The 27,877-nt window shown below is 37.0% G+C and overlaps 6 protein-coding genes and 1 pseudogene across 8 annotated transcripts; 6 read left to right on the plus strand and 1 right to left on the minus strand.

Moving 5' to 3' along the window:
• Window positions 1–1,308: 1,308 nt before the first annotated feature.
• LOC104708430 (putative protein phosphatase 2C 68) lies at window positions 1,309–4,410 on the plus strand. Of its 2 annotated transcripts, none has more exons than XM_010425005.3 (4): window positions 1,309–1,382; window positions 3,084–3,462; window positions 3,660–3,896; window positions 3,989–4,410. In XM_010425005.3, exons 1-4 carry the CDS (start codon window positions 1,324–1,326, stop codon window positions 4,232–4,234), a joined length of 921 nt encoding a protein of 306 aa, XP_010423307.2. In that variant the 5' UTR covers window positions 1,309–1,323; the 3' UTR covers window positions 4,235–4,410. The 2 variants fall into 2 exon arrangements, with proteins under 2 accessions (XP_010423307.2, XP_010423306.1); XM_010425004.3 differs by lacking the exon at window positions 1,309–1,382 and adding an exon at window positions 2,025–2,721 and having other exon boundaries at window positions 3,098–3,462.
• A 128-nt stretch (window positions 4,411–4,538) lies between these two features.
• Window positions 4,539–6,809, minus strand: LOC104708431 (putative L-type lectin-domain containing receptor kinase S.5). The gene has a single exon (XM_010425007.2). It carries the CDS (start codon window positions 6,730–6,732, stop codon window positions 4,777–4,779), a length of 1,956 nt encoding a protein of 651 aa, XP_010423309.1. The 5' UTR covers window positions 6,733–6,809; the 3' UTR covers window positions 4,539–4,776.
• Window positions 6,810–9,022: 2,213 nt separating this feature from the next.
• LOC104708432 (peroxidase 54-like) lies at window positions 9,023–10,592 on the plus strand (annotated as a pseudogene). The gene is made up of 4 exons (XR_015563877.1): window positions 9,023–9,335; window positions 9,441–9,631; window positions 9,784–9,950; window positions 10,042–10,592. The product of XR_015563877.1 is annotated as a peroxidase 54-like (transcript).
• A 3,060-nt stretch (window positions 10,593–13,652) lies between these two features.
• Window positions 13,653–15,751, plus strand: LOC147940527 (uncharacterized). Its single transcript, XM_087461334.1, has 4 exons — window positions 13,653–13,791; window positions 13,879–13,946; window positions 14,063–14,458; window positions 14,615–15,751. The coding sequence occupies exons 1-4, from the start codon at window positions 13,653–13,655 to the stop codon at window positions 15,749–15,751; spliced, it is 1,740 nt and encodes a 579-aa protein (XP_087317460.1).
• Window positions 15,752–16,599: 848 nt separating this feature from the next.
• On the plus strand, window positions 16,600–17,461 carry LOC147940528 (uncharacterized). The gene is made up of 2 exons (XM_087461336.1): window positions 16,600–16,677; window positions 16,766–17,461. Exons 1-2 carry the CDS (start codon window positions 16,600–16,602, stop codon window positions 17,459–17,461), a joined length of 774 nt encoding a protein of 257 aa, XP_087317462.1.
• A 1,367-nt stretch (window positions 17,462–18,828) lies between these two features.
• LOC104708433 (peroxidase 53-like) lies at window positions 18,829–20,366 on the plus strand. The gene is made up of 4 exons (XM_010425008.2): window positions 18,829–19,246; window positions 19,346–19,540; window positions 19,634–19,799; window positions 19,879–20,366. Exons 1-4 carry the CDS (start codon window positions 19,016–19,018, stop codon window positions 20,295–20,297), a joined length of 1,011 nt encoding a protein of 336 aa, XP_010423310.1. The 5' UTR covers window positions 18,829–19,015; the 3' UTR covers window positions 20,298–20,366.
• Window positions 20,367–25,581: 5,215 nt separating this feature from the next.
• Window positions 25,582–27,843, plus strand: LOC104708434 (homeobox-leucine zipper protein HAT14). Its single transcript, XM_010425009.2, has 4 exons — window positions 25,582–26,054; window positions 26,483–26,811; window positions 26,943–27,022; window positions 27,394–27,843. The coding sequence occupies exons 1-4, from the start codon at window positions 25,745–25,747 to the stop codon at window positions 27,683–27,685; spliced, it is 1,011 nt and encodes a 336-aa protein (XP_010423311.2). The 5' UTR covers window positions 25,582–25,744; the 3' UTR covers window positions 27,686–27,843.
• The last annotated feature ends 34 nt before the right edge of the window (window positions 27,844–27,877 follow it).

The raw sequence follows: 27,877 nt of genomic DNA on the forward strand, positions 1-27,877 counted from the left end.
CAATATGGGTTAACGAATCATGAAAATCGCATTCAACTTTGTACTCGTCTCCACAATATATTGCTAACTTTTTGAGTAGTAACATTCGCATTATATATGAATTGATCCGCTAATAAAATTTACTTTTATGCGGAACGAGTTTTTTATACAACGATCGTACCATGCATGACATATATAGACTCTTGAATTTGTTTTTTCTTTCTAGAAAAGGAAACTCAAGAAAGAAGAAATTAAGGAATAAAAAAATAAAATCAAGCAATTAAAAGATTTAGGAAAAGGAATTCATAGCAAAAGCCAAAAGGAAACCCTGAAAAAAAAAAGTCAACAAAGAAAAAAAATGTGAATCGCAAAGAAAAGACAAATAAGAAAAAATTGGAAAGTAAGTAATTGGCAATTTACTTTTGTGTATTAGAATCTTAGGTCTATAAAATAGGGTTGTTTACGATCATAGATCACAAAAGAAAAACTAGAAAAAGGGGATATAGCAAAGAGAGGATTAGATTTACGAGAGATCCACAATAATTCCAACAAATTTCAAAGCTTTTAGATCGATCTCGAAGCCGTTCACTAATGTCGATTTGGGCGCAGAGTGAGTCGCTATTGAGGCAAAACAGTTCAGAAAGCAAAAATATTGTCGAGAGAATCTCAGATGAAGATGAAGTACGTTACCAGCAAAGCCTTGGTCAGAATGAAGATGCCTATGTTTTTCCTCCTCCAATACCTCCGAGGTTCGCACTCCTTCCTGTGGGGATCACGCGCAAGGAGGTTGATATCATAAAGCTTACATAGCAGTTTGTGGCTGTGTATGGGTGGTACTTTCTTCTGGAACTGAAGAAAAGTGTGTCTACGAAACCTGTGCTTGAGCCCCTCTTTGTGTTTATGAAGAAGTCATTTACTGATAGCAGACACCGGTTTTACGGCCAGCTTACTCTTGGGTATTCTAAAGTCTTATTGCCTTCCCAGAAGGTGAAGAAGATGGGTACTAGTACGGCCACCATTCTTATTGATGGTTTCTTCAATCTTCTTCGTCAAGTGCTTGGGAAGGAGGAGGATGAACAGGGAGTGGAGATGGGTATGATCGATCTCCATGCTTTTGAGTATTTTGTTAACATGGAGTACAACGACTGGGATCAGCCTCCAATGCGATCGCATAAAACCCAACCTGATAGTACTTATGATCCAGCAAGAATCACGACTTTGAAGTTAAGACCTCAAACTCATGATGCAGAACCTATCAGTTTCCCATTACTTCCTGATCAAGGTATCACGCGCAAGGAGCTTGATATTATTAAGCTTACTGCCCAGTTTGTGTCTGTTTTTGGGATGTGTTTTGGGCAGGAGTTAATGAAGAGTGCGTTTATGAAACCTGAGCTTGAGCCTTTGTTTAGGTTTATGCTATCAACTGATACCAAACACGATTTCTACTCTCAGCTTGTTCTTGGTTATACGAGAGTGTTACTGTGTATCGAGAAACTGAAGGAGAAGGGTGCTAGTATGGAGACCGTTCTTAAGGGTTTCTTCAATCTTCTTGGTAAAGTGCTTGAAAGGGAGAAGGAGGAAGGACCTGAGATGGCTATAGTTGATTTGTATGCTTTTGAGTACTTTGTTGAAGTGGAGTATACGGACTGCCGACCACGAACACCTGGGTACCTTTCAGTTCTAAAGAACCCACAGATGCAGCCTTCACTGCAATCTCCTTCTTCTCCACCTGAGGATACAGAGCCAAAGAAAGAAACAAACGTTTGAGGACGAGTCAACTCTTTAGATATCTCATAAAACAACATGGTGTCGTCATGAGTAGATGAACTTTTATTTCAAACAATATGTTGCACTTTCAATTTTTATGTGTGTTTCTAAAATTTTCACTCTGTTTTTTTCTCTTTCTGTTTGCACTATTTGTTTTGCTAAGGAGAAATCAACAGAAGCAAAAACAAAAATATGATGTCAGATCCTTGGTAAATAGAGACAAAAATTACGTCATTATTAATTTAATTTATAGTATATTTTATAGACTCGAGTCACTCAAACTTTAATTTACACAAATCATATTTTTCACACTTTGCTTCAACCACTCTCTCTATAGGACCAACCAAACCAAAGTCTTTTCCTTTTTCTTCAAAATCTCATATTTTTTATCTAAAAATTATTCATTCAATTGATCAAATAAAGAAACAAAGTTTGCTTTTTTATCAAAAATCTCCGATTCGTTAACTCGTTTTTCTCTCTATCACCTGTTTCAAGCTTTCGATCCAATAAAAAAAGTAAAGAATAAAAAATCTGATTTTCCCCACCAACATATCACGAGATTCCTCTTTCCGGTGTGGTCTCCGGCGACCTAAAAAAAAAAAGAGCTTGGTTCTCGTGGAGATAGGGAGAGCAAATGAGGGATGTTCTCCTGGTTTGCGAGAATGGCTCTTTTTTGTTTGCGACCTATGCGCCGCTACGGCCGTATGAACAGAGACCACGACGATGTTGATGACAACGATGATCACCACGACGGCGGTGACTCTTCCTCCGGTGACTCGCTTCTTTGGTCTAGAGAACTCGAGAGACATTCTTTCGGAGACTTCTCCATCGCTGTTGTGCAAGCTAACGAGGTTCTTGAAGATCATTGTCAAGTTGAGACTGGAAACGGTGCCGTTTTCGTCGGAGTCTACGATGGTCATGGTGGTCCTGAAGCTTCTCGATACATCTCTGATCAACTCTTTTCTCATTTGATGAGTTAGTTTCTTTTTTTTTTAATCTCTCTCCTTCATTTATGAATCTTGTTTCTTCTTGAAGTCAAACAAAGTCCACTTTTGAAGTCTTTCAAGATTTGGTTTTGTTGATCGGAAATTAATTGGTAGAAAGTTTAAAATCTTTATGCATCTGATGAACAGTGAAGTGAATCTTGACTTTTTCCAATCCAGTTTTTGATATTTTGGTGAGAGCTACCTACTTTTTTTTCTATGTTGAAGATTACAAAACTTTTCTTGTTTTGGCAGATTGTTCTTTGTCTTGGTCTCTCTCTATTTGTTCGTTTCTGAAATTTTGTAGCTTTCTGGATTAGATTGGTTTCATTACCTGCTTTTCTTGATTAGAAGTTTTGACCTTTTAGGAATTTCGAGAGAAAAGAGTTCCATTTCAGAGGAGACACTGAGGGCTGCGTTTTCTGCTACTGAGGAAGGGTTTCTCACGCTTGTGCGAAGGACTTGCGGGTTAAAACCGTTGATTGCAGCTGTTGGTTCTTGCTGTTTGGTTGGAGTTATTTGGAAAGGGACCTTGCTTATAGCTAATGTTGGTGATTCTCGTGCTGTGCTGGGGAGTAGTAATAGGTCTAACAAAATTGTAGCTGAGCAATTGACTAGTGATCACAATGCGGCTTTGGAAGAAGTTAGACAAGAGCTTAGGTCATTGCATCCGGATGATTCGCATATTGTTGTCCTTAAACATGGTGTGTGGCGCATCAAAGGCATCATTCAGGTTTGCAAAGTTTTTCTTCTTTTCATTTTCCCTCAAAAATCACATATCACAAAGGCCTGTGACACTTATAAGAACAAAGCTATGAAACTGCTATTATTGTTTCAATTGACCAAACCAAAGTGACTTGATTGCATCTTCAAGTAGACCCTCTGTGTCATCTTTGGATTATAAGTCATTATTGTGTTTCATTTGTGAAGGTATCTAAATCAATAGGGGATGCATATTTAAAGCGCCCAGAGTTCTCTCTTGACCCTTCATTCCCGCGTTTCCATCTCGCTGAACGGCTACAAAGACCGGTCTTATCAGCAGAGCCTTCTGTCTACACAAGAGTCTTACAAACAAGCGACAAATTTGTGATATTTGCATCAGATGGACTCTGGGAACATATGACCAACCAGCAAGCTGTAGACATAGTGAATAAAAACCCTCGTCCTGTACGTGCCACTGCTCAAGATATTCATAATGATTCATTCCTAGACTGTTTGGTTGCTATCACTAATGTTATACATGAATGAAACAAACATAGGGAATAGCTCGGAAGCTGGTGAGAAGAGCGATGAACATAGCTGCTAAGAAGAGAGAGATGAGTTACGATGATTTGAAGAAAGTGGAGAGAGGAGTGAGGAGATTCTTTCATGATGATATAACGGTGGTTGTGATATTCATAGACAATGAGCTTCTTATGGTGGAGAAAGCTACTGTTCCTGAATTGTCCATTAAAGGTTTTTCTCATACTGTTGGACCTTCCAAGTTCAGTATCTTCTTCTCTTAGAATCTTTTTACATATCTTTACTTTACTCCCACAGATATGCTAAAAACAAAACAAAAAAGGAACACGGGTCGATTTTGTACCAACACCTTGATTTTAGATACAAAATTGTAGGTATAAATCCTTCATTTGTAATGCCAATAATCGATATATCCTAATGTTTCCATTTGCATTCTACATTGGCAGCTCTCGTTTGAACTAAGTGCTGACAAAGTGAAATGTACAAAACAAAATGTGATTACATTGAAAAGTTTGTTAGATTATGGTCAAATTCTGTAGTCAGTTCCTACTAATGTGGATATATCTGTTTGATGGTTGGTTATTTCATTATTGTCTCAGACCCAAAAAAAGAAGCCAAAAGCAGAGTCTTACACATCTCTGGATTATATAAACAGAGGAAGATACAAAAACATAATAGTAACAAACAAAGAAAGATTCAAAAATTAAAAGAAAACACTTCTATGATCAGTAGGACAATCAAAATCTATGTCCACAAAAGAAACAAACCCAGTTCATGATGAAGAACACACAAATAAAGATAATTGTCACCGGCCAATAAGCTCGGTGAGCGAATGGATTTGACTCCCTGGAAGAGAGTATTCAGTGTCACTGAAAGATGGAGGCATGGCTGGCCACATGAAAGCCGGTCTCTCTGTAGGCACATCGGGTGGGCTAGTCTCACCTGTCAAGACCTTCAACACCGTTTTCATGGACGGTCTTTGGTTTGGATTCGGGTGACAACAAGCAAGTCCTAAGAGCAATACGCTTTTCATCTCTTCTTCATCGAACAAACTTCCCATCCCTGGATCCGCAGCATCTAGGATTGTTCCATTTCTGTATAGCTCCCATAGCCAATTCACAATGCTATTGTTGTAATTGGTCTGGTTCTCCTTGACCAAGACATAGCTTGGTTTCTTTCCCGAGACTACTTCGAGCATTAGAACTCCGAACGCATACACATCTGTTTCAACTGTGGCTCTCCCGTTGAGAAAAGTCTCAGGAGCCATGTATCCCGGTGTTCCAGCTATCTCCTTTGTTGAATGATGTGTCATTTCGCTTTGCTGAATCATCCTCGCAAGCCCGAAATCTCCAAGCTTAGCGTTGAAATCCGAGTCAAGCATTACGTTGCTCGCCTTTATGTCTCGGTGAAGTATCCTCTTCTCGCATCCATTGTGAAGATACTCCAAAGCTTGAGATAACCCTGTGATAATGTTCTTCCTTGTCTCCCATGTTAGGTTTGATCTTGACGTGTCTTCCAAGAAAAGGTATCTATCCAAGCTTCCGTTAGGCATATATTCATAAACGAGAAGATACTCCTTTCTTTCGTAGCACCATCCCAATAACTTCACCAGGTTCCTATGATTTAGATTACCTATAGTTGTGATCTCGGATATGAACTCTTGCTTCCCTTGATGCGATTTCTCTGAAACTCGTTTCACAGCTATGTCTCTACCTTGCCATTTCCCTTTAAAGACCATCCCAAACCCTCCTTGCCCAAGTTTGTTCTCCACGCCAAAGTTTCCTGTCGCTCTCTTTAGCTCTCTCAGCTTGAATTTCTGAGGGTTTGCAGCGCAATTATCTAGCTCAGCTTCTATATCCGGATTTGTTTCCCCTGCCTTTGACCTAGATCTCAAGTACAAACCCCCTAAGAAAGCTCCTATTACAAGAACACACACACTAGGGATAGTGATCCAGAGCCATAACAGTTTTCGATCTCCATCGATATCCGAACCTTCAAACCTCCATGATTTCACACAATTCAGCTCCGTGAAATTGCTTGTTGAAGCCGTAAATCCAACGTAAACTCTCTCAGGAAGATATGCTGAGAGATCTATAGCCCTAGAAAACACTAAGTTCCTCTGTTCATAAACATCCAAGTTTCTTGAGACATGAACCGATATATTCTTACCATCATACCGAACATGTGCGATTAAGTCATCTTTGGAACTGATCATGATCCCTCGACTGCTCAAAGATTCTTGAACAACCGAATCGATGCTGTTCAAGTTTAGACCTACATGGTTTCCATCAAGATCGCCAGGATGACTCTTCCTTGTGTCGAACTCAACAGAAACGATCCTCGACGTGCGAGTCATGTTTGTCATTGCGTTGACCAAACCAAGCCACATACCTGAGCTGTCATGAGGAACGGTCTTCTCGGATGTGAGAACGAAGGCTAAGCCGTCCCCTCCGGGATCGGTTTGGTTCGAGATGTTAATAACGAAAGTAGTGTTGAAAGTAGCAATCTTGCCTTCCCTCCATAGCGTAAATGGCTTTATGTAGAGCGCTCGGCCCGCTTGGTTCGCTATGGAGCCACCACGAACATCAGGAGTCACTTGGATTGCTCCAAGGGCAATGTATGAGTTTTCTCGGATCAATTTCGGATCATCGCTCACATTAAACCTAGGGAAATCGAACTCTAAGCACTCCACTTGTGTCTCGATCTTACAAGCTATGGTTAGAATCAAGAACAGGAGCTTCCACGCAATAGAAAATCTCATACTTTTCCTTTTTTTTTTCTTTTTTTCTTTTTCTTTAGTGTGTTTTGGTTCTGTCAGAGATGCAATAAATTAAAGCTTATATGGTTTTTCGTTAATGGGTTTGCAGTACAATTAAAATGGCTAGTCAAAGTTAACTCAAAATTTTGAGTCATAATACGACTGCTTCTAAACTGGATATTTGATTTTACTTTTCAACAAAACGAATATTTTTTTTCCTTGACTTTTCAACAGCAACGAGTTGATTTGTAACTATTTTAAACGGGTTATTGGATAAGTCTTACTTAGCTAATTTGTCAAAATATAATATTGTTTTAAACGTTGAAATTATGTAATTTAATATTCAAATACAAGTTGAAATCTAATTTTGCTTAAAATATAAACTGATAATTTTGATAAATTCTTAAAGGCCTTTTTTAATCGAGACACATTCAAAAAGCAAATCTTATATTATAAGTAAGAAGTAAGAACCTCTAGTATTTGAAAACTCATATTATAATATTTCTAAACTAACTTAGTGATGAGCTCTTACTTTTCGTTGCACAAGCTAACATGTGAAAAGTCGATTATAAAGCTACAAAATTGTTAGACTTCTATCTGATACTCGCTTGAGAGGCTGTCCCGGCAACAAAAGTTGATTGTAGTGGAGATTAATATAATAATCACGAGTTTTTCTTTTTGCACAAAATGTTAGAAAATTAATCATTTTTGTTTCAGTTCTCAAATTCGACATACTGTACCACTAATATAAGATAAGGTAAGATATTTAGACTCTGTTTTATTTGAAAAGATTTTTGGTAACTTTTACAAGTTCTTAATAGCCTGCTTGACAGTGACACAATGAGACAGGAAAGACGAATTGAAGCTATATTGTTTCAGACAATATAATTAATAAACGAGAAAAATATATATAAATGAATCATTTTTGCAAGATTTCTAAATAAGATATGCTTGAATAATAGTTATTATCTAGTAAGTTGATGGAAGTATGGGTAATATATCTTAACGAAGAAGTAATTATGAGATTAAGAATAGTTTCGATGGTCCAAAAGCATAATGAATAATTGGATTTAAACGCATGTGGGAGTTGGTAACGACACTCTGAAGTGCAAACCAAATCAAATGAGCTGAAAAGATTTCGAATATTTGGAATTTTGGATCCTATCGGCTAAAGCAGTGTGGACGTACGCTTGACCAAAGATATAAAATAACTAATAATGGATGAGTTTTAACAGAAAGACGGGTGGTCGACGAGCGTGAGGCCTCGACGAAGACAAAAGTGGCGAAAGAGCTAGCTTCAAACAGAAAGAAAAAAAAATATTGGGGTTAATTTATAATTTTTTGAATACGAAGATAAACATAGAGGAAAAAAACGAAAATAACCTAATTTTATTCATTAAGTTGTCAAAAAATCCATTCAAACATTTATTAACTCTAAAACTGGTATTAACAAAAAAAAAAAAATATGTGGAGATTTTCAGACTTTGTTAGATTTTCTTCTTATCCTAAATTTACTTAATTTAGCCACTGAATGTTTAAGTTTAGAATATTTGGATTCTCTTATCTTATCTCTTATCTTTGGTTTTTCTTATATAAGGCTACGAGTGCATGACTCTTTTTTTTCACACACAAAATATGAAGCAACTCCAAGTGAGAGAAATAGTCAGTAATAACACCATAGCATGAGGAAGGCTGAAACTTGCTTGGATTGGGAAATCAAAAAGGATATGATTTTTTTTTTTTTTTTAAAAATTAACAATGAGGATGAATAAAATGCCGAAAATAATATAATATATCCTTCTGAGAGATACAAAATGGACAGCTAGTAACTTGGAGAGATGTATAGTGGGTAGAGGATATAAGGTGTAGTCATTGGAAAAATTAACGATTAAGGTGAAATTGATAATACAGCTTAACCTAACCGGAGCTGTAAGTAATTTGCAAAAGATATTGATTGTGAGTACGTAGTGACTAATTTATTAAGGTTAAAATCTATATAATTCCCCGCAAGGCCTCAAAAATACAGCTGTAAGTCACGCTACAACTAACAACTCTTTCACTTTTCGTGGAACATGACTAAGAAACGAATATTGTAGACTCAACATTTTCTTACGTTAATGACTAAACTAAACAAACACGCGCTACATAAATTCTAGAAGCGCCATCTTTTCTCATCTTTTGACTTGGTAAACAAACACACACTTTGACTTATTTTTTACTTAGGTTAAACTATTGCACATTCATGTCCAGATTTAATCAGCTTTTATTGCCTATATAATGATTAATTAACTACTTACATTAATCATAAGTTTAAAATCAATCAGTTTAGCAAATAAACTAATCGAAATCCTGCCATTATTTGCAAAAACTGATTAATGGCTGTAACAAGATCTTCTTCTACTTGTGATGGTTTCTTCATCATCAGCCTTCTTATCGTTTCTTTATTGCTTGGGACATCATCGGCGCAGTTAAACGCAACGGTTTTCTCCGGGACGTGCCCTAACGCCTCTGCTATCGTTCGCAGCACTATTCAGCAAGCTCTTCAATCTGACCCGAGAATCGGGGCAAGCCTCATCCGCCTTCATTTTCACGACTGCTTTGTTAATGTATAAGAAAAATATTTAAATAAGCTTCTTGATTTCTAAGTGTTTTTTAATATCAAGCCTTCTACATATTTGTTTACACTAAACCGCTGCTTTACTTTTGAAAAGGGTTGCGACGGGTCGCTCTTGCTTGACGATACCGGAAGCATCCAGAGCGAGAAAAACGCTCCTCCCAACGCAAACTCAACTAGAGGATTCAATGTTGTCGATAATATCAAGACTGCCCTCGAGAATGCTTGTCCCGGCATTGTCTCTTGCTCTGACGTTTTAGCTCTTGCCTCAGAGGCCTCCGTGTCTTTGGAAATAATACTTTCTTCGTAAGCATATTAAACAATACATACATACTGCCCGGCTGGACCAGATGAAAAAGCCCGTTTTACTTACCTAATATTACATTTAATTATGTTCACATTCATCTATATAAAAATATAAACTTGTTTGATCATCTACAGGCAGGAGGGCCTTCATAGAGCGTGTTATTAGGAAGAAGAGATGGTCTCAACGCAAACCTGACTGGGGCCAATTCGTCACTTCCCTCTCCCTTCGAAGGCCTTAACAACATAACATCTAAATTTGTAGCTGTCGGGCTAAATACAACCGATGTAGTAGCCTTGTCTGGTAATTAAATCATCTGACATATATGCACGTTTAGTTATACTTGCGGCTCAATTCAAACAAAACCCTAATTTGTGCCAATGTGCGTATATAGGAGCGCATACGTTTGGGCGTGGTAAATGCGTAACGTTCAACAATCGACTATTCAACTTCAGCGGTACAGGAAACCCTGACCCGACTTTGAACTCAACACTTCTCAGCAGTCTTCAACAGATATGTCCTCAAAACGGCAGCGGATCAGGGATCACCAATCTCGATCTGACCACACCTGATGCGTTTGATAACAGTTACTTCACGAATCTTCAGAGTAACAATGGGCTTCTTCAGTCAGACCAGGAACTGTTCTCCAACACCGGTTCAGACACAGTTGCAATTGTTAATTATTTTGCAAGTAACCAGACCCTGTTTTTCGACGCGTTTGTTCAGTCTATGATCAATATGGGGAACATTAGTCCCTTGACTGGGAGTAGTGGAGAGATTAGACAAGATTGTAAGGTGGTTAATTGATACTAGGATTTTTGTGTGTCTCCTAGCAGGTTCAATTAACCTTATGCAGTTGTAGTAGTTAAGATGTCAATTCAAATGGGATGTTGCTACCACTCAAGATGCAATCAAGAAATCACAGGTTAAGCCAATTCAAAAAGAGTGTTTTTATGTATAACAATCCTTGGGAAGGTTTTTCTCCCATTGATGAGCTTTGTCTCCCAGGGAGAATGGGAAGAGGTGCAACTTGTAACCATCCTCACTCACGCCGTTGATCTTGGTGAGACTGCACAGACGGTCGAACTCGTCCAAGTGGTCGAGTGGATCCTCCATAGGCAACCCGTGAAACTTGTTTCCTTGGATCATGGAGATCAGACCACTCTTGATTACGAAGTTGTTGTTCTGCACGACGGGAGGGACGATTCCAGCACGCTGAGTATGAGTGTTCGGTGCATCCCCAGCACCAATGTTTCGCGGTCCCGGATGTGGTCCATTCGGTTGTTCCATTGTGACGGGTGCGGGATGATCAGTGAGTTGACAAGCTTGTCATGGTGTTTGTAATCGGTTGATATCGTCGATAACAGGAAGGAGGTTATGATGTCCTCTTGATCTGGTGTGCATGCAACATTGCAATCAACAGGTTCCTGAGATGCAAAACAAACAAGCAGACAACCAAAACAAGTCAGTACTCAGAATGATAAGTGTAATAGAACTTAATCTTGCAAAACTTGAAATCTTAAATGTAGCAAAACAAATCCCAAATGGCAACAACGCCAAATTGATACTAGGATTTTTGTGTGTCTCCTAGTAGGTTCAATTAACCTTATGCAGTTGTAGTACTTAAGGTGTCAATCCAAATGGGATGTTGCTACCACTCAAGATGCAATCAAGCAATCACAAGTTAAGCCAATTCAAAAAGAGTGTTTTTATGTCTAACAATCCTAGAGTGATCAGAATGCAAAACGGAAATGAGTCACAGAACTAGAAACGAATATGTATGACAAGAAGCGAACAAAAATAAGTGAAACCGAAAACGATTCTAAGCATGAACAAACGAAACAGTCTCAGGAATGTAATATCAATCAAAAAGATAAAAGTCCTAAGGATGGGAGTAATTGATGTCAGTGGAGTCTCCTAGTCTATAGAGTGTTTAACATACGACAAGCAAACTATCTCTAAACAATGAACATCACAACTTAGCTAATCCAATCTCTTGGCAAAAGCTACTCAGACTCAACCACTTCCATACCTAGCTCTCGCTAGAGAAACATGATCAAGCATGGCATGAAAAACAAGTTCATTCACGTCAACAAACATCCTAGAAAACTAATCTCTTAGGCTAGGAATGTAAGTCTCTGACACTAGTTGGTCAGACATTTCATCAAACACCTTTTGGGTGTGAAAATGTCTCGAACCTACTTCCAATTGATCAGAGAGAAACTAGTAATTCTAACACTAGTCCAGAAGGGAACCATACAAATCAAACTTAAACACTCTACATCCTAAGATCCTCCACCTAGTCTATCTCATCCCCAAGAACTCTAGCACTACTCAGATCCGGAAATCATCACCAAAGACTTAAATCCAGAAAATATTGAACAAAGCATAATAAGATAGACAAGAATGAGATGAACAACTTTGCAGAAGAAATCAAATGCAAAAACTAAACGGATTAAAAGATATATGGATACAAAGTCTCAAACGTTTTAGGTGGCTAGGTAGAACCTTAAGAACAAAACGAGAATAAAAGATAAGATCTTTTTGCCAAAGACTTAACAAAACGTATTTATAGTAAAAACATGTAAATCCCTAAAACTTAAAACGACAAGATGAAGAGTCGGTTTGGGAATCTTCTGAAGCGTGTAAGATGGAACGTCTTCTTGACATGTACGAACGAGTGGTAGCTCGAGTGGGTGATCTTGTTGGCTCGAGTGGTGGAGGGTCGAGTCGACGGGCAGCAGCTCAAGCTGGAGGGTCGAGTCGAAGGGCAGCGGCTAGAGCTGGGGGGTCGAGTCGACGGGCAGCGGCTCGAGCTGGGTGTATACGCATCCACTAAAACAATGAGAACTTTTGAACCATACTTCCGATTGGCTTGAAATAAATGACATTGGAAAGATGACTCAACTATCTACAACTTTGATGAAGATGACGAAAGCTAAATCACACTCGAATGGAACTGCTCGAACAGGGTGGAGTGGTTGCATGATGATTGGCTCGAACGGGTATATATGCGTCCACTAAAACAATGATAACTTTTGAACCATACCTCCGATTGGTTTGAAATAAACGGCATTGGAAAGATGATTCTCTACAACTTTGGTGAAAACGTCGAAAGCTGAATCCCTCGACCGGTGGCTCGAGTGAAGACTCGAGTGATGACTCGAGTGATGACTCGAGTGGTGACTCGAGAGTGGTGGACTCGAATGGTGTTGGGTCGACTAGAAGGATGTGGAATCGAATGGTGACTCGAACTGCGTCTCCTAGATACCTGAAATACTCCGAAATGCACAATGTATGCAAGGATGATGCAAGAACTACCTAAATATGCAAAATATACAAAAGAGGCTAGAAATTGATGCAAAACGACTAGTTATCCTAGCTAAATGCATGGCAAATACATGCTAAGAAGAGACAAAATATAGACATATCATTAATGGACAGTCATCAGCCACTGAAGCAGCGGACATTGAACTACAATCTGACGGACCGGTGAGTGTAGCAGATATGTGAACAATGATGGGTTCAGTTGCACCGTTTGTATCATTTATACATTTTGAAATATTATATATCACTCTTAAGCTTAACCATTTTGTAAAAATAAATAAGTTTTGAACTGAGTGGTAGGGTTTTGTTTTACAGTACTTGTGATGATTTCAATATTTTAAAAACTTTATTACGCCCAAATACATGCATGAATGTGTCACGTCTAGTATATTCCCAAATAATACATTAATACATGGATTTATCATGTTGAATTTTTGTTTTTCCTTCTTGTGGCGAAGTAGTTGAGATTTGATTTCAGATTTGGAAGCAACCATTATAAAGTGACTTGAAACAATATAAAGAGAAAAGGTTTAGTGATATTATTATCAAGTGATTAATACATGAATTTTGTGTCAATAATCAGAAAAAGGTAATCATAATTTATTCTAAGCCCATTTTAAGATTTATAAACTATGTCTTAAAGATACTCCGGTGCTAGTCGCGCATCTTTGAATGATTATGGGAATCACTATTATGCCTACATCAGACGAAGAAGCAGACTCGTCCGATGTACCCTCTTCACATTCAGAAGATGAGGACTTTAACCTGGAGGATGAAGCAAAGTTCACGGAAGTGTTGTCCCAGAGGCAGCAACAAAGTGCGAGGGGCAAAGGCCCCAAATACCTATAAAACCTATGTCGATAAATAACTATATGTCGGTAGACATTTTTTGTTGGAACGTCAGAGGATTTAATTCAGCCTCACATAGACGCGGTTTTAAGAAATGGCTTAGACGCCATCAACCCCTTTTTGGTAGTCTCGTGGAGACACACGTGAAGCAACCTAAGCAGCAGAAGTTCGTCAAAGCTATGTTGCCAAGTTGGCTCTTTGATAATAACTATGGTTTTTCAGATTTAGGGAATATCTAGACTATTTGGCACCCTAGTGTCAAAGTTTTGGTCATCAGCAAATCCCTTCAAATGATCAGCTGTGAGGTTCAGTTCCCGGAGAGCTCGGGGGTTTTTGTGGTTTCTTTTGTGTACGCAACAAACGATGATGCAACGCGACAGTCTCTATGGGACGAGCTCGTAACTTTTTCTTCAGACACGAGAGTGTGTGGTAAGGCTTGGGCCGTCCTTGGCGATTTCAACCATATTCTACATCCGGAGGAGCATTCTCTCGATGATGGTTCAACTGTTGACAGGCCTACTAGAAACTTCAGGGACGCTTTGTTCAATGCTTCTCTCACCGACCTCAACTATAGAGGACCTACCTTCACATGGTGGAATAAGAGAAAAAGTGATCCGTCGCCAAAAAACTGGACCGTATTCTAGCATGATGAGTGGAACACGGCTTGTCCTGCTTCACTGGGTCTATTCGGTGATCTGGCGTTCTCTGATCATGTTTCCTGTGGGATAAGTCTTCATTCAGCAGCTCCCAAGACAAAGAAACCATTCAAATTCTACAATTTTCTGTTGCAGGATGAAGATTTCCCATTGATCTGCCTTGAATGGTTTTCTCTCAACGTTACTGGTTCTCCAATGTTTAGAGTATCTGAGAAGCTAAAAGCCTTGAAGATGATCATTCGAGAATTCAGCAAACAGAACTACTCCGATCTCGAGAAACATACAGAAGAAGCTCATGCGAACCTTCTTTTTGCTCAGAGTAGGACACTTCAAAACCCCAGTGTAGCGAATGCGGAAATCGAACTGGACCTAAACCAGAAGTGGATTATCCTCTCTCGTGAAGAGGAAAGCTTCTTAAGAGTGACTTGGCTAAGGGAGGGAGACAAAAACACTTCTTATTTTCATAAGATGGCCTCCTCTCGACAAGCCCTGAATCATATTCACTTTCTTCTTGATGGTACGGGTAACATGTTCGAAAGCCAGCAAGAGATCCAAAACCATTGTGTTGATTACTTCCACAACAATCTTGGAGGAGAACAAGATCATCCCCTATTTCTTCAGGATGACATCACCAACCTTCTAAATTTCACTTGCTCCTCCACTCAACAGCTAGTTTTGGACTCTCATTTCTCTGTGGAAGAGATTAAAGCAGCTTTTCTCTCCTTGCCAAGGAACAAAGCCAGTGGACCGGATAGATACTCATCAGAATTTTTTGCTGGTTGTTGGTCTTTCATAGGCGGTGAAGTCACTGAAGCCGTTCTTGAATTCTTCAACTCGGGTCAGCTGCTTAAACAATGGAACGCAACAAACACGGTCCTTATTCCAAAAATTTCCAATGCCTCTACAGTCTCTGATTTCCGTCCCATCTCTTGCCTGAACACGGTGTATAAGGTCATATCAAGGCTCTTAGCAGGTAGAATAAAGAACATTCTACCCTCGGTAATCAGTCATGCCCAATCCGCTTTTATGCCAGGTCGCCTGCTACTTGAGAATGTCTTACTCGCCACAGACATTGTACAAGGCTACAACAAGAAAACGATTCCTCCCAGTGCAATGCTTAAGGTTGATTTAAGAAAGGCATTTGACTCTATCAGATGGGGTTTTATCATTGCAACCCTCAGAGCTATCAACCTTCCTGAGAAGTTCATAGGATGGATACAGGAATGTTTGTCCACCGCCAGCTTCTCAGTCACGGTGAATGGTCACACATGAGGTTTCTTTAAAAGCACCAAGGGGCTCAGGCAAGGGGACGCAATGTCACCATACTTATTTGTCTTAGCCATGGAGTTTTTCTCGGGCTTACTCCGATTAAGGTATACATCAGGCTACATCTCATACCATCCTAGAACTTCAGAAGTAGAAATCTCCCATCTGATGTTTGCAGATGACGTGATGATTTTCTTCGATGGAAGCAGTTCATCATTGCATGGTATCTATGAAACCCTGGAGGACTTTGCAGGCTGGTCTGGGTTGCACATGAACAGAGAAAAAACACAGCTCTTTCATGCCGGCTTGACTCTGGCTGAATCAACTGCCCTAACAAGCTATGGTTTCACACTGGGTTCTTTGCCTATACGTTACTTAGGTCTGCCTCTGATGAGTAGGAAGCTGAAAGTTTCAGAGTATGCTCCTCTTATAGAGAAAATCAAATCTCGCTTCAATTCTTGGGCTACTAAATCTCTTTCCTTTGCCGGAAGGGTTCAAATAATTGCATCTGAAATTTCAGGAATTGTCAATTTATGGATCTCTACATTCATTCTTCCACTGGGATGCATCAGAAAAATTGAATCGTTGTGCTCTCGTTTCTTATAGTCGGGACATATTGATAAGGTTGGCATAGCAAAGATATCTTGGTCCCAAGTTTGTCAACCTCGCTCCGAAGGGGGTCTTGGATTAAGAAGATATGCTACTTGGAATAGAGCTCTATGTTTGCGAATGATATAACTTCTCTTCTCGGAGAGCGGCTCACTATGGGTTGCCTTGCATAAATACCATAATTGCAGCAACGTAACTAGTTTCTGGGATCAACCGGAAAGAACCTCTGACTCTTGGAACTGGAGATGCTTGCTAAGATTGAGACCTTTGGCGGAGAGATTCATCAGTTGCACCATTGGAAATGGAAGAAAAGCAAGCTTCTGGTTTGATACTTGGACACCTTTCGGACCACTCATCAAGTTTATCGGAAATCAAGAGCCTTGAGAGTTAAGAGTCCCCTTATTTGCACAGGTAGCGGATGCTTGCAACCCTCAAGGCTGGAAACTAGCTGATCCCCGATCCGAGAAAGCTCTCCAGCTACATGTCCACCTAACCACCATTAGTAACCCTCATTATTCACATAGTGCGGACTCTTATGCATGGGTAGTGGAGAATAAGAAGTGCTTTGGCTTCTCCTCTTCAAGAACTTGGGCCATCCTTCGACCAAGAGCAGAAGTGGTCATGTGGCACAACACTATTTGGTTCAAAGGCGCGACCCCAAAGCATGCCTTCACCTTATGGATAGCGAGTAAAGACCATATACCTACAAGGACAAGGTTGGATAGATGGGGAATGAACATCAACACCACCTATGAACTATGCTCCCTCCTCCCAGAATCAAGAGACCATCTCTTCTTATCCTGTGACTTTGCCGCCTCGATTTGGAACGTCGTAAGCAGGAAACTGGACTTACTGGTGTCAAGATTTGGCTCTTGGGATCACTTGATGACCTGGATGAGCAGCGGAACAGACAGAGCACCGACGACTCTCCACAAACTTGTAGGTCAGTCTGTTATTTATGCCATCTGGATACAACGCAACAACCTGTACCATAACCAGGTGATTGTGATGCCCTCAGTAATCTTCAAAGACATAGACCGTGAGGTCAGGAACTCTATCACTGCACGACAAGTTCATAAACGCTTTAAGGGGGAGGTATTGGTTTAGGATTTAGAAAGAATTTTAATGACTTTAAAAGTTAGGTAAAACATGTTGTTATTCAATCAAGACTTTTAAAAACTCTTTAAAAATTTGATGTTATTGGTTGTGGATTTGTAAAAAGTTATCTAAAAATCTTGATAAATCTAGTGTTATTGGATTAAGAGTTTTATAAAGTCATTAAAAGTTTTATGTTATGCAAATAAAACAAAGGAATCTTGGATTGTTAATGAATTCAAATTTTATGTTATTGGTTTAGGATTTTATATCACTTCCTTCACAACAAAAGTCATGAAAACTCTTTCATCAAATAGAAAAATTTTACAAGATTAGAAAAAACAAATCATCAAGATTTTAAAAAACTTCCTAAACAATCTCTTAAAATCCTTCATTTTTAACTTTCAATTTTCTATGATTCTAACAATCAGCAAGAACATAAAATCATTAAAATTATTTCCAAATCCTAAACCAATACCTCCCCTAAAAAGCGTATGCAAATCTGGTTGCTTTGACTGTTGTTTTCTTAAAGATGTAATTTGCGATATTTAGTTTTCTTGTTTTCCATTTTTTTTTGCCAAGAAACCAAATCTTTGGTTGACGTTTTTGTAAACCAAATCCCTTCATTTGTAATGATATTTGCACTTTAGCAAAAAAAAAAGAAAAAAATAAAATCTTTGAATGATTATTCTACAAAAGTTAATGTAAAAAAAAACATCTCCAAAATTCTCCCAAGTAAGACTTTAGCAGATTCTTCCTCAAAATCAGTGATTATGAATTTTTATTTTTCTTTTTGAAAATACAGCTGTAAAGCTCCAACAACTATATACATTTGAAGGGGCGGTTCTTTCAAATACTACTATTTTTGATCGTTCACAGAATGTGACTTATAAACAAATTTTGTCGCCTAGCTTTGTAAAAAATTCATCGAAAACTTTGCATTCATTATGAGAATTGAGATATCGTCTCTCACATTCTCTTGGTTTTGTCCACGTTTATATATATAAATTCCCATTTTTGAACATGGGAATCTAAGTGCATTAAAGATGTTTGCTGTAAAAAAATAATTTTGAGATTGAAGTATGGTTTTGTCATACTTATTTTAGTGTGTTAATTAATCATAGTACTTATTTTCTTATTTTCTTATTTTATCATACTTATTTTCTATTAAAGAAAGAATAAAACCACCGATTTCGTCTCAAGAAGGCAAAAATCTTTTAACTTCATTTTACCAACCGCGTGGGATCGATTACAATAATGCATGTGATGGAGATAGTGTAACCTAAAGACATATTAATTTCAACTAAACAAAATGTAGAAACACCAGCGTTTTTTCTCATCTTTTGGACTATGTAGACAAACACACACACGTTATTCTCAAATTATTTGGCTTCATCCAAAATCTTTCACTTTCATGATCAGTCAACAAATACGCGTTTAATCAACGTTTTCTCTATATATACAATTATTTCAAAATGATCAGGAATAGGTCATAAGTTCCGCACCAATCAGTGGAAATAACTAATCAAAAATTTTAATCATCATTTATCAAAACCTAATTAATCAATGGCTGTAACAAATCTTCCTACTCGTGATGGTTTGTTAATCATCAGTCTTATTGCTATCGTTTCCTCAATGTTTGGGACATCATCTGCTCAACTAAACGCAACGTTTTACTCTGGGACTTGCCCTAACGCCTCTGCCATCGTACGCAGCACTATTCAGCAAGCTCTTCAGTCCGATACAAGAATCGGAGCCAGCCTCATCCGCCTTCATTTTCACGACTGCTTTGTTAATGTAAACTAATCTTTCTCAATGAAACTCTTTAACTTAATCCCTATTTTAATATGTTTCGCTCTAAACCGCTACTTAATTTGCTTCTTTATTTTTTTAAAGGGTTGTGATGCGTCGATCTTGCTTGACGACGTCAGTGGAAGCATCCAGAGCGAAAAGAACGCTGGTCCGAATGCAAACTCAGCAAGAGGATTCAATGTTGTCGATAATATCAAGACTGCCCTCGAAAACGCTTGCCCTGGTGTTGTCTCTTGCTCTGATGTTTTAGCTCTTGCCTCTGAGGCTTCCGTGTCATTGGTAACTACACGTTCTTTGTGAACATTACAAATCATAACTAAATATTATCTTGGTAAAGATTAATATATGTACGTTTGAATTGATCATCTTCAGGCAGGAGGGCCATCATGGACTGTATTACTAGGAAGAAGAGATAGTCTCACCGCAAACCTTGCAGGGGCAAATTCAGCCATTCCTTCTCCAGTCGAAAGCCTTAGCAACATCACATCTAAATTTTCGGCTGTCGGGCTAAATTCGAACGATCTAGTAGCTTTATCTGGTAATTTCATATACATGTTTAGTTACTTACGACACAAGTTGAAACAGAACCCTAATCCCATCTTTGTGGATCAACGTAGGAGCGCATACCTTCGGGCGTGCTCGATGTGGAGTGTTTAACAACAGACTATTCAATTTCAGCGGGACAGGAAACCCCGACCCGACTCTAAATTCAACGCTTCTCAGCAGTCTGCAACAGCTATGTCCTCAAAACGGCAGCGCAACAACGATCACCAATCTCGACCTGAGCACACCTGATGCGTTCGATAACAATTACTTCGCCAACCTTCAGAGCAACAATGGGCTTCTTCAGTCAGATCAAGAGCTGTTCTCAACCACCGGTTCATCCACCATCGCGATCGTTACGTCCTTTGCAAGTAACCAGACTCTGTTTTTTCAGACCTTTGCACAGTCCATGATCAACATGGGGAACATTAGTCCCTTGACTGGTAGTAATGGAGAGATTAGGTTAGACTGTAAGAAGGTTAACGGAAGTTGATTTCCTTAATTAAAGCTCCTATTCCATTTTAATCTTTCTAAATTAATGATAATTAAAACCTACGTAAAATCACTGAAAAATCAGCAAAATATTTTACAGTTTTTACTATTGTATCGAAGTGAGGATTGCAGAAAATTAAAAGTCTTCACTTTAGTTATATAAGACCAACTTTAATCTTGTGGGCTCCGACAGAGAATTTATCATTGACAAATTATTTTACGAATCACCAAATCAATGACGATGGAAAAAAACCGTCCAACATGTATATCGAATTATCAACCATCATTACAGTCCTTGTGGAATGATTTCACCGACAAAATCAAAAAAAATATTTCAATTCGAAATTTAGGGGAGACAGCATATTATTCAATGGGCTGATTTTGCGGTCAAGATAAATCGGTCACCTTCCACGCCAACCTGCTCAAATACGAATGTGATTCTCTTATCTTCCTCTATAGATTTTTAAGTACAATGTTACGTTGTATTGGTGCACAAAGAAAAAAAAAGTTACGTTGTATTTGTTTTTTTTTTTTTTTTTTTTTTTTTTTTTTTTTTTTTTTTTTAATTTTTGACAGCAACATTAATTTTTGGCTGTAGATGTAAAGAACTAAAAATATTACAAAGACCACATACAGTATATATATTATCTAATTTATGATGTTTTGTAAATTAAAGTGAAAAATTACAATAGAATCACTAAAATATGGTATAACTAAATAAATATCTCAAATATCTCAAAGAATGAATGAATAAAAAAAATTGAATTACCATAAAGAAATCCTATCACAGTTCAAACTTCTCAAGTATCTAATTTTTAAAACAATGTAGAAAAAGCTTAAAAGAAGACAAAATTGAATGTGAAGGTTGTTTCTATCAACTCAACTTATAATAAGGAAGGAAGCAATTTTTTTGTTTTTTTTTTTTTGCACTAGTGATCTGTTTTGTGTGAGAGGGAAGTTTTCATCCTGACGTTCATTAATTCGTTAATGGGTTGATTTTGAGCTTCGATAAAAGTCAATCTAGTGTATTATGAAAGTTTTAAATTTAGTCGAATAGCTTCTGTAGATGGGTTGAACTCATATGTAGATGGGTTGGAACTAACAGATGTGTTATGTAATACTCTTACGTACGTTCCCTATCAATGGAAGTATTCCGATGGTATCATCAATGGAAGTTTTATACAAATGATTAGGAGTGTAACCACATGTGTCATCGGAAATTTGGAAACAAAAATTGATATAATTGAAGCAGACGATGATAATGAATTGTGACAAACTTAGTGGAAGAAAAGTTGTGAATCAAAACCATCAAAATTGACCGCAAAACAAAAGAGAACCGTAAAAGAGCATGGTAGGTATTGATCTACAAATCTTATTAGTGTTTGAGAAAAAGTCAAAGGAATACTGAAAATAAAAAGTGAAAGCTATATGTCAATCTCAATCATAGTATTTGTTAGTCGAATGTAGTAACTAATTACTAGAGATGCACTATATGTGTTGATTATTGTAAAATTGACATAAAGCTACATAAAAAGTTAAAAAAAAAAAAATCTTAATTAGTCTCTGATTCTCTCTCTCTCTCGTGACATATAGTTAATATAGTTTCAACATGTAGGTAAATAACTTTTAACACTTGAGAGGACGACAATAAAAGATGAACAATGAAGAAATGCACGAATATATTTAACGCTAACTTAAGTTTTAAGAAAAGGAAAAAAAAAGGTCCCATGAGCAAATGATTGCCTGTGTGTAGATTTGCCTCTTCTCAAGCAAGACAAAGTGGACCCTCAACTCGTTCATCAATTCAATTATTTCATAATTACTTCATCAGGCACGTTGTCACGTGACTCTCTCATCTTCAACTTCCTTTTGGTAAAATATGGATGTTTGTGAACCTTTGTCGAAATAAATGTCAGCAACTACCAAAAAAAGTTGTTACGATAATATGTTTTTTTTAAACATGGGTTTTCCATTGTCATGACAATTCAGATGAATACACAAAAAGTTTATTCAAAAAAAATTTAAATAACTTTTTATACTATTAGAGTTTTAGTCTGTCACACCCTTCCTCTACTGCCGCATAGGCAAGCTGGCCTCTCTTTATAGCCGTGGAAGAAACGACAGCAACAACCATTTTTTGCCACCAATGGGGTGGTATATAGACGAGTTCGAAATTTGTTTAAAACCAATTTTGATTTCAGTTACGCAAGCCATCATTTTTTTTTTTTCATTTTTTAGTTGGTGGTTAACTACGTACCAGCATGTAACATGTATGTTCATATTAGGTTTTATACTAAATCACGATTGGATTTTATGTGGGTTGGTCAAATTACGATGCTTATTACAACAATCTATTATGTTGGGGAAAATGAAAAGGTTTATATTAATTAATATCCATGTATGCTTTGCATGGGAATCATAGAACCCCTAACTGAAAATATTACCATGCATAGTATAGGATGTATGAATCCTAAATGTGGTTTTAAAGTTGACGGAATTTACATTGTCCACGAACTATATATCCGTTACATAAAAATATACATGGGGTTGATCATGTCTACAACTCAAGACTATTTAATGATATGTACATAGGATTCTCTAAGAAAGCCATATACCTGTTGAACAACATCGGCGGGTGTTTAATTGTGTATACATACTACACACAACATACTGAAATTCAAAATATGGTGGATAGATAAAATCATAAAAAGGGATCCAAACAAAAAATAGAATGCAATAATGAATGTAGTAGGACAGAGAGAAATAATTGAGAGAAAGATTGAGATGCCAAAAAATTTCTCTTGACATACTAATAATCATAAATTCACAATAATAAGAGTATGCATGACTTCAATAATTGCAAGGAGCCTAAAAGCATGACACCCCAATCTTAGTTGAGGATATCTATCATCCGCGTCCCACGCGTGTGGGTCCTTTCCTTTCACTCTCTTTTCATGTTTTAGCCATAACTCCCATTCCCAAATTCTATAAATTTTTAAAAACATGCTTTTAGAAGTTATAATCATACCTGTAGAAGGCAGAAATGGATAGTATATAAGTTAGTTAATGTGGCTGAAAAAAAACATTCAAATGAATCATATGTGGCTGATAGACCCAAAAAAAACCATAGCACATCTATGAGTATGTTTATCGACATGTAGAACTCTATACACAATAAAGTAATAAACGGCAAAATCACTAGATGAACAAATTTATGTGGCTGAAAACACTTTAGAATGATATAAATTTTGGTCCGTACGTAGGTTGTAATATAGCAAAACTTCGAATGTCATTATGATTGGTAAAAAAAAAATCAGTAGAGTTACATTATTTTTTTCGACTATTCCATGAATTATTCAATCAAGACCCTACTACAGTTTTTTTTTGTAATTAATGACAACGTACTAATTTGAAACCAACTCTCATATCATATCTATGACATGTTACCATTCATATACATAATAATGAAGCTATTTAATGTCCAGAACTTTTCTTGAAAGCAACTTGCAATAAGTTAAAAAAAGAAGTTGTATAATTAATGGAAATGTATTGATGATGTTGGGTAAGAACAAATTAATCAAGTTTTTTTTTTTTCTAGGACCATCACTGTAATGAATAAAGTTTTGAACCAATAACGATTTTGGTCAAACTTAAAAAAAAAAAAAAAAAATTAATTGGGTGTTTTCGTGACCGTTTGATGGGTCATCGTTATCACATTTTGCTTCTTCTTCGTATCATTAAGTATCATCGTTAATCATTATGTTTTGTTCGCCCCTTTGTATTTCGGTACAGCATAATTTTTCCATTCCCTTTAATCGAGTAATCCAACTTAATTATGACCTTTTAGTTATGTGAATTAGTCACGCTAATTTAGTTTGTCCCGTTTCTAAATATAAACAAGATATAGGTCATTTGTTTATCCGCCGCTATAAACAATCACAGCTACTGTTAGCAAAGCATATTACAGAAACATTTTCATATATCAGAGAAAAATACATGTTATCTAATTCAATATCAACAATTAGTCATTCAGTCAATAATTATGTAAATTAAGAAAAAATTACACTTTAGTGATTAACTTACTTCACCGACCATTGATTAATTACAGCAATAAACGGTAACTACAATGTCAACCGTCACTATTTTTTTTTTATCCAACAACTTCCACTTTGGTTTATATCTCTTAAAACTTAAGAAAATCAAAGTCCTAATCATTAACGTGTGACCAAGAATTACGCTGGCCGGTCAAAATAATTATGGTCTTCAATAATTTTCAACAAACACAGTCTCTCACATCTTCAGGAAAATCACTATTCCTTATCTCTTCAATGGCTGCATTGTGAACGACGAACTATTTATTTTAATATAAGAGGCTCCGAAAATACCGAAATATAGTTACTAACATATATAGCTTTTTGCATGCTCAGGTGTACATATATATATATATATATATATATATATATATTCCAACTTTTACACATATATATATCTAATTGATTGCCATAAAAACCTTCCGATGATATGAAGTAGTATAAGTTTGAATGTTTTCTTTTATATATATTTGAAAAGTATCTTAAAATGGAAGAATTGCATACGAAATTTTCGAATTTTGGATCTTATAAATACAAACATAAATGCATATTTGTATATATAGAGATGGAGTAATATAACAACAAAGACACAAGGCGCCAGTCTCGTGTAAGAATGTGGGATATATTTATGCATTCACGTGCGTATGTGAATGGCAGTTGTCGGTCAATCGATCTCCTTAAATCCATATCAACCCCAAAATAGTACATTTCCCGGTAGTGACAAGAAACTAAAAGTCTAAAACAGAAGGGAAAAGTATATGTTATAGAAAGATAATCTTTCAATAATTTCATAGAAACACTTGACACATTTCACGTATATTAAATATATATATATATATATATATATATATATATATATATATATATATATTTACATAAATATAACCTATTCATTATTCCACTAACTAAGAAAATGATGACTTAAAGTCACATGTCTTAAGGAATTTATAAGATGATCCAATATTTTGTTCATAATACATAAATATATACTCCCTCCGTTTCAAAATATAGGATGTTTTAACTAAAACACGCAAATTAAAAAGTTTTTACTTTTAACAAGTTCAACCAATCAGAAACAATACTGCAAAATATAAAAATTAAACTAATCTAAAAATTGTATAGAAAATTGAAAACATCCTATATTATGAAACAATAAATTTCTCTAAAACATCTTATATTTTGAAACGGAGTGAGTATTATTATTAAAATACAATGAACTTGGAAATAAATAAGTGGGGTTTCACTTTCATCTCATCACTCCATAAGGAAGATAACAGATCTTCTTGTTCCGATCGAGTCTCTCCCCGAGTCCCCTCTCTCTCTCCCTCTCTAAAACTCTTATTTTCCTTCGTAAGCGATGGAACTAGCGTTGTCTCTCGGCGACAATACGAAGAAACAATTCCCTTTTTTGGAGAAGCACTCGAAGATTAATAATCCATCTGCCTCGTCGACCTCAACTTCCGACAAGGATCTTGGGTTCTGCATGGGTTTAGATGTTGCTTTTGCTGGTCACAGATCGTTATCATCCTCTTCGTCTCCCTCGGTAGAGGATGTGAACAAGAAACCGGCACCGAAAACAAATAATCTTGATGGATTTAGGGTTTCGTCTTCTGTAGATCCACCACTACAGCTTCAGCTTCACTTCCCTAATTGGCTCCCTGAGAACGGTAAGGGTCTTTAAACTCCTTTTCAGTTAATAAAAAGCTCAATAATATAATTCCTCGAACTAAAAGGGTGTGATTACATGTTTTATCACTGTAACATATGAAATTTTATTAGAATCCCTAATTTGGCTTACATGTTTTTTCCTTATATTCCATAATACTTACGGTTATAAGAATATTATTTTCTGAATGTATCAAATGTGTCGATGGGATGTTTCTGATTCCAAAAATGGTTTGTCTGATTTGTGACAAGAAAGAAGGACCAGGTTTTAAAATATTCTTTGATCAAAAGAAAAAAAATATATCAATTGTGGATGTCTTTGATTAAGAAAAATACCTAACTTTATCCGAATTAGTTTGATTTATCTAATTATTAAAAAAAAAAAAACATATTCGTTGATTTATCTAAAGGACATGAACTAAATTTACAGGTCGGCAAGAAGGACGAATACTTTCAGGAGTAGCTACGGTGGTGGCAGAAGAGGAAGATGAGGTGGAGGAAGCGGTGCCTAGTATGTCAGTATCGCCTCCGAACAGTGTAACTTCGTCGTTCCAATTGGACTTTGGGATTAAGAGTTATGGTTACGAGAGAAGAAACAACAAGAGAGATATTGATGATGAAGTGGAGAGGTCAGCTTCAAGAGCCAGCAACGAAGACAACGATGACGAAAACGGATCCACCAGGAAAAAACTAAGACTCTCTAAAGACCAGTCAGCGTTTCTTGAAGACAGCTTCAAAGAACACAGTACCCTTAATCCTGTTCGTTTCCCATTCTTGACTTTTCAATATATAAAACGATATCTTTCTTGAATTTGTTTTATTCACTTTTCAAAGAAAAAAACAAAGCCTTAGCCTTAAATGTTTGTTTTATTATTTTTTAAACATTGCAGAAACAGAAGATTGCATTGGCGAAACAGTTGAATCTTCGTCCTCGTCAGGTTGAAGTTTGGTTTCAAAACAGACGAGCCAGGTTAGCTTAAATTAATATATATTCATTTTTTTTCTACGTACTAAACGTTTTTTTCCCTTCATTGGAAGTAGTATATTTTTAGGTGATGATTAATTTCTGAAAAAGGGATGAGGACGAAATGCATCACGAGTAATAATACCATATTCTCGCATGTCTATCCTTTGTCATTTTTCGTGCAAAAGTAGTATATCACTTCCACTCATCATATCCATACATAATTGCTTATAGTGACTTATTTATAAAAAGGCAAACAAATCATAACTCTTCTTTACATAATTTGACCCCCCAAAAAAAGAAGCTCTTCTTTACATAATTAACCACAATGTCATACATATTATGTTTATTGTAACTGATATATGATAATATAATAGGACAAAGCTGAAGCAAACGGAAGTGGACTGTGAATACCTAAAGAGATGCTGTGAGTCATTAACCGAAGAAAACAGGAGGCTTCAAAAAGAGGTTAAAGAATTGAGAACCTTGAAGACTTCCACACCGTTCTACATGCAACTTCCGGCCACTACTCTCACTATGTGCCCTTCTTGCGAACGTGTTGCCACCTCAGCAACACAGCCGGCCACGTCAGTTTCCCAAAACCTAGGTTTGGCTACGTCACCGTTGCACTGTCCGGTTAAGCCTCGTTCGGCCAAACAAGTTTCATGAGAAGCACGTGCGAAATAAATGGTTACAGTTTTAGCGCAAACGGTCGAGTGTGCATGGTTTAAATTTGGGTCTTCTTGTGTATATTTAGATTTACTTTTCATATTATTTGGGACGACCGTCTCCAATTTTAAAAGAGGAATAGATCGACTATCTGGTCAGTGTTTTGTTTTTCTTGGATGGAACCGGATTATA

The sequence above is a fragment of the Camelina sativa genome, chromosome 8 (assembly GCF_030686135.1).
Source record: "Camelina sativa cultivar CO46 ecotype springtype chromosome 8, ASM3068613v1".
In the NCBI taxonomy this organism is placed as follows: Eukaryota; Viridiplantae; Streptophyta; class Magnoliopsida; order Brassicales; family Brassicaceae; genus Camelina; species Camelina sativa.

What these genes read in the sequence shown, in the direction of transcription:
- LOC104708433 (XM_010425008.2), top strand. Translation starts at nt 19,016, where the DNA reads ATGGCTGTAACAAATCTTCCTACTCGTGATGGTTTGTTAATCATCAGT. An exon ending in CTGAGGCTTCCGTGTCATTG is followed by an intron (nt 19,541 to 19,633) that starts GTAACTACACGT and finishes GATCATCTTCAG; the next exon opens with GCAGGAGGGCCATCATGGAC. An exon ending in CGATCTAGTAGCTTTATCTG is followed by an intron (nt 19,800 to 19,878) that starts GTAATTTCATAT and finishes GGATCAACGTAG; the next exon opens with GAGCGCATACCTTCGGGCGT.
- LOC104708431 (XM_010425007.2), bottom strand. Translation starts at nt 6,732, where the DNA reads ATGAGATTTTCTATTGCGTGGAAGCTCCTGTTCTTGATTCTAACCATA.
- LOC147940528 (XM_087461336.1), top strand. Translation starts at nt 16,600, where the DNA reads ATGCTTGCTAAGATTGAGACCTTTGGCGGAGAGATTCATCAGTTGCAC. An exon ending in GGAAGAAAAGCAAGCTTCTG is followed by an intron (nt 16,678 to 16,765) that starts GTTTGATACTTG and finishes TTATTTGCACAG; the next exon opens with GTAGCGGATGCTTGCAACCC.
- LOC147940527 (XM_087461334.1), top strand. Translation starts at nt 13,653, where the DNA reads ATGGGAATCACTATTATGCCTACATCAGACGAAGAAGCAGACTCGTCC. An exon ending in ACGCCATCAACCCCTTTTTG is followed by an intron (nt 13,947 to 14,062) that starts GTAGTCTCGTGG and finishes GGGAATATCTAG; the next exon opens with ACTATTTGGCACCCTAGTGT. An exon ending in CGTCGCCAAAAAACTGGACC is followed by an intron (nt 14,459 to 14,614) that starts GTATTCTAGCAT and finishes TTTCTGTTGCAG; the next exon opens with GATGAAGATTTCCCATTGAT.
- LOC104708430 (XM_010425004.3), top strand. Translation starts at nt 2,388, where the DNA reads ATGTTCTCCTGGTTTGCGAGAATGGCTCTTTTTTGTTTGCGACCTATG. An exon ending in GCATCAAAGGCATCATTCAG is followed by an intron (nt 3,463 to 3,659) that starts GTTTGCAAAGTT and finishes TCATTTGTGAAG; the next exon opens with GTATCTAAATCAATAGGGGA. An exon ending in TGAATAAAAACCCTCGTCCT is followed by an intron (nt 3,897 to 3,988) that starts GTACGTGCCACT and finishes AAACAAACATAG; the next exon opens with GGAATAGCTCGGAAGCTGGT.
- LOC104708434 (XM_010425009.2), top strand. Translation starts at nt 25,745, where the DNA reads ATGGAACTAGCGTTGTCTCTCGGCGACAATACGAAGAAACAATTCCCT. An exon ending in TAATTGGCTCCCTGAGAACG is followed by an intron (nt 26,055 to 26,482) that starts GTAAGGGTCTTT and finishes CTAAATTTACAG; the next exon opens with GTCGGCAAGAAGGACGAATA. An exon ending in AACACAGTACCCTTAATCCT is followed by an intron (nt 26,812 to 26,942) that starts GTTCGTTTCCCA and finishes TAAACATTGCAG; the next exon opens with AAACAGAAGATTGCATTGGC.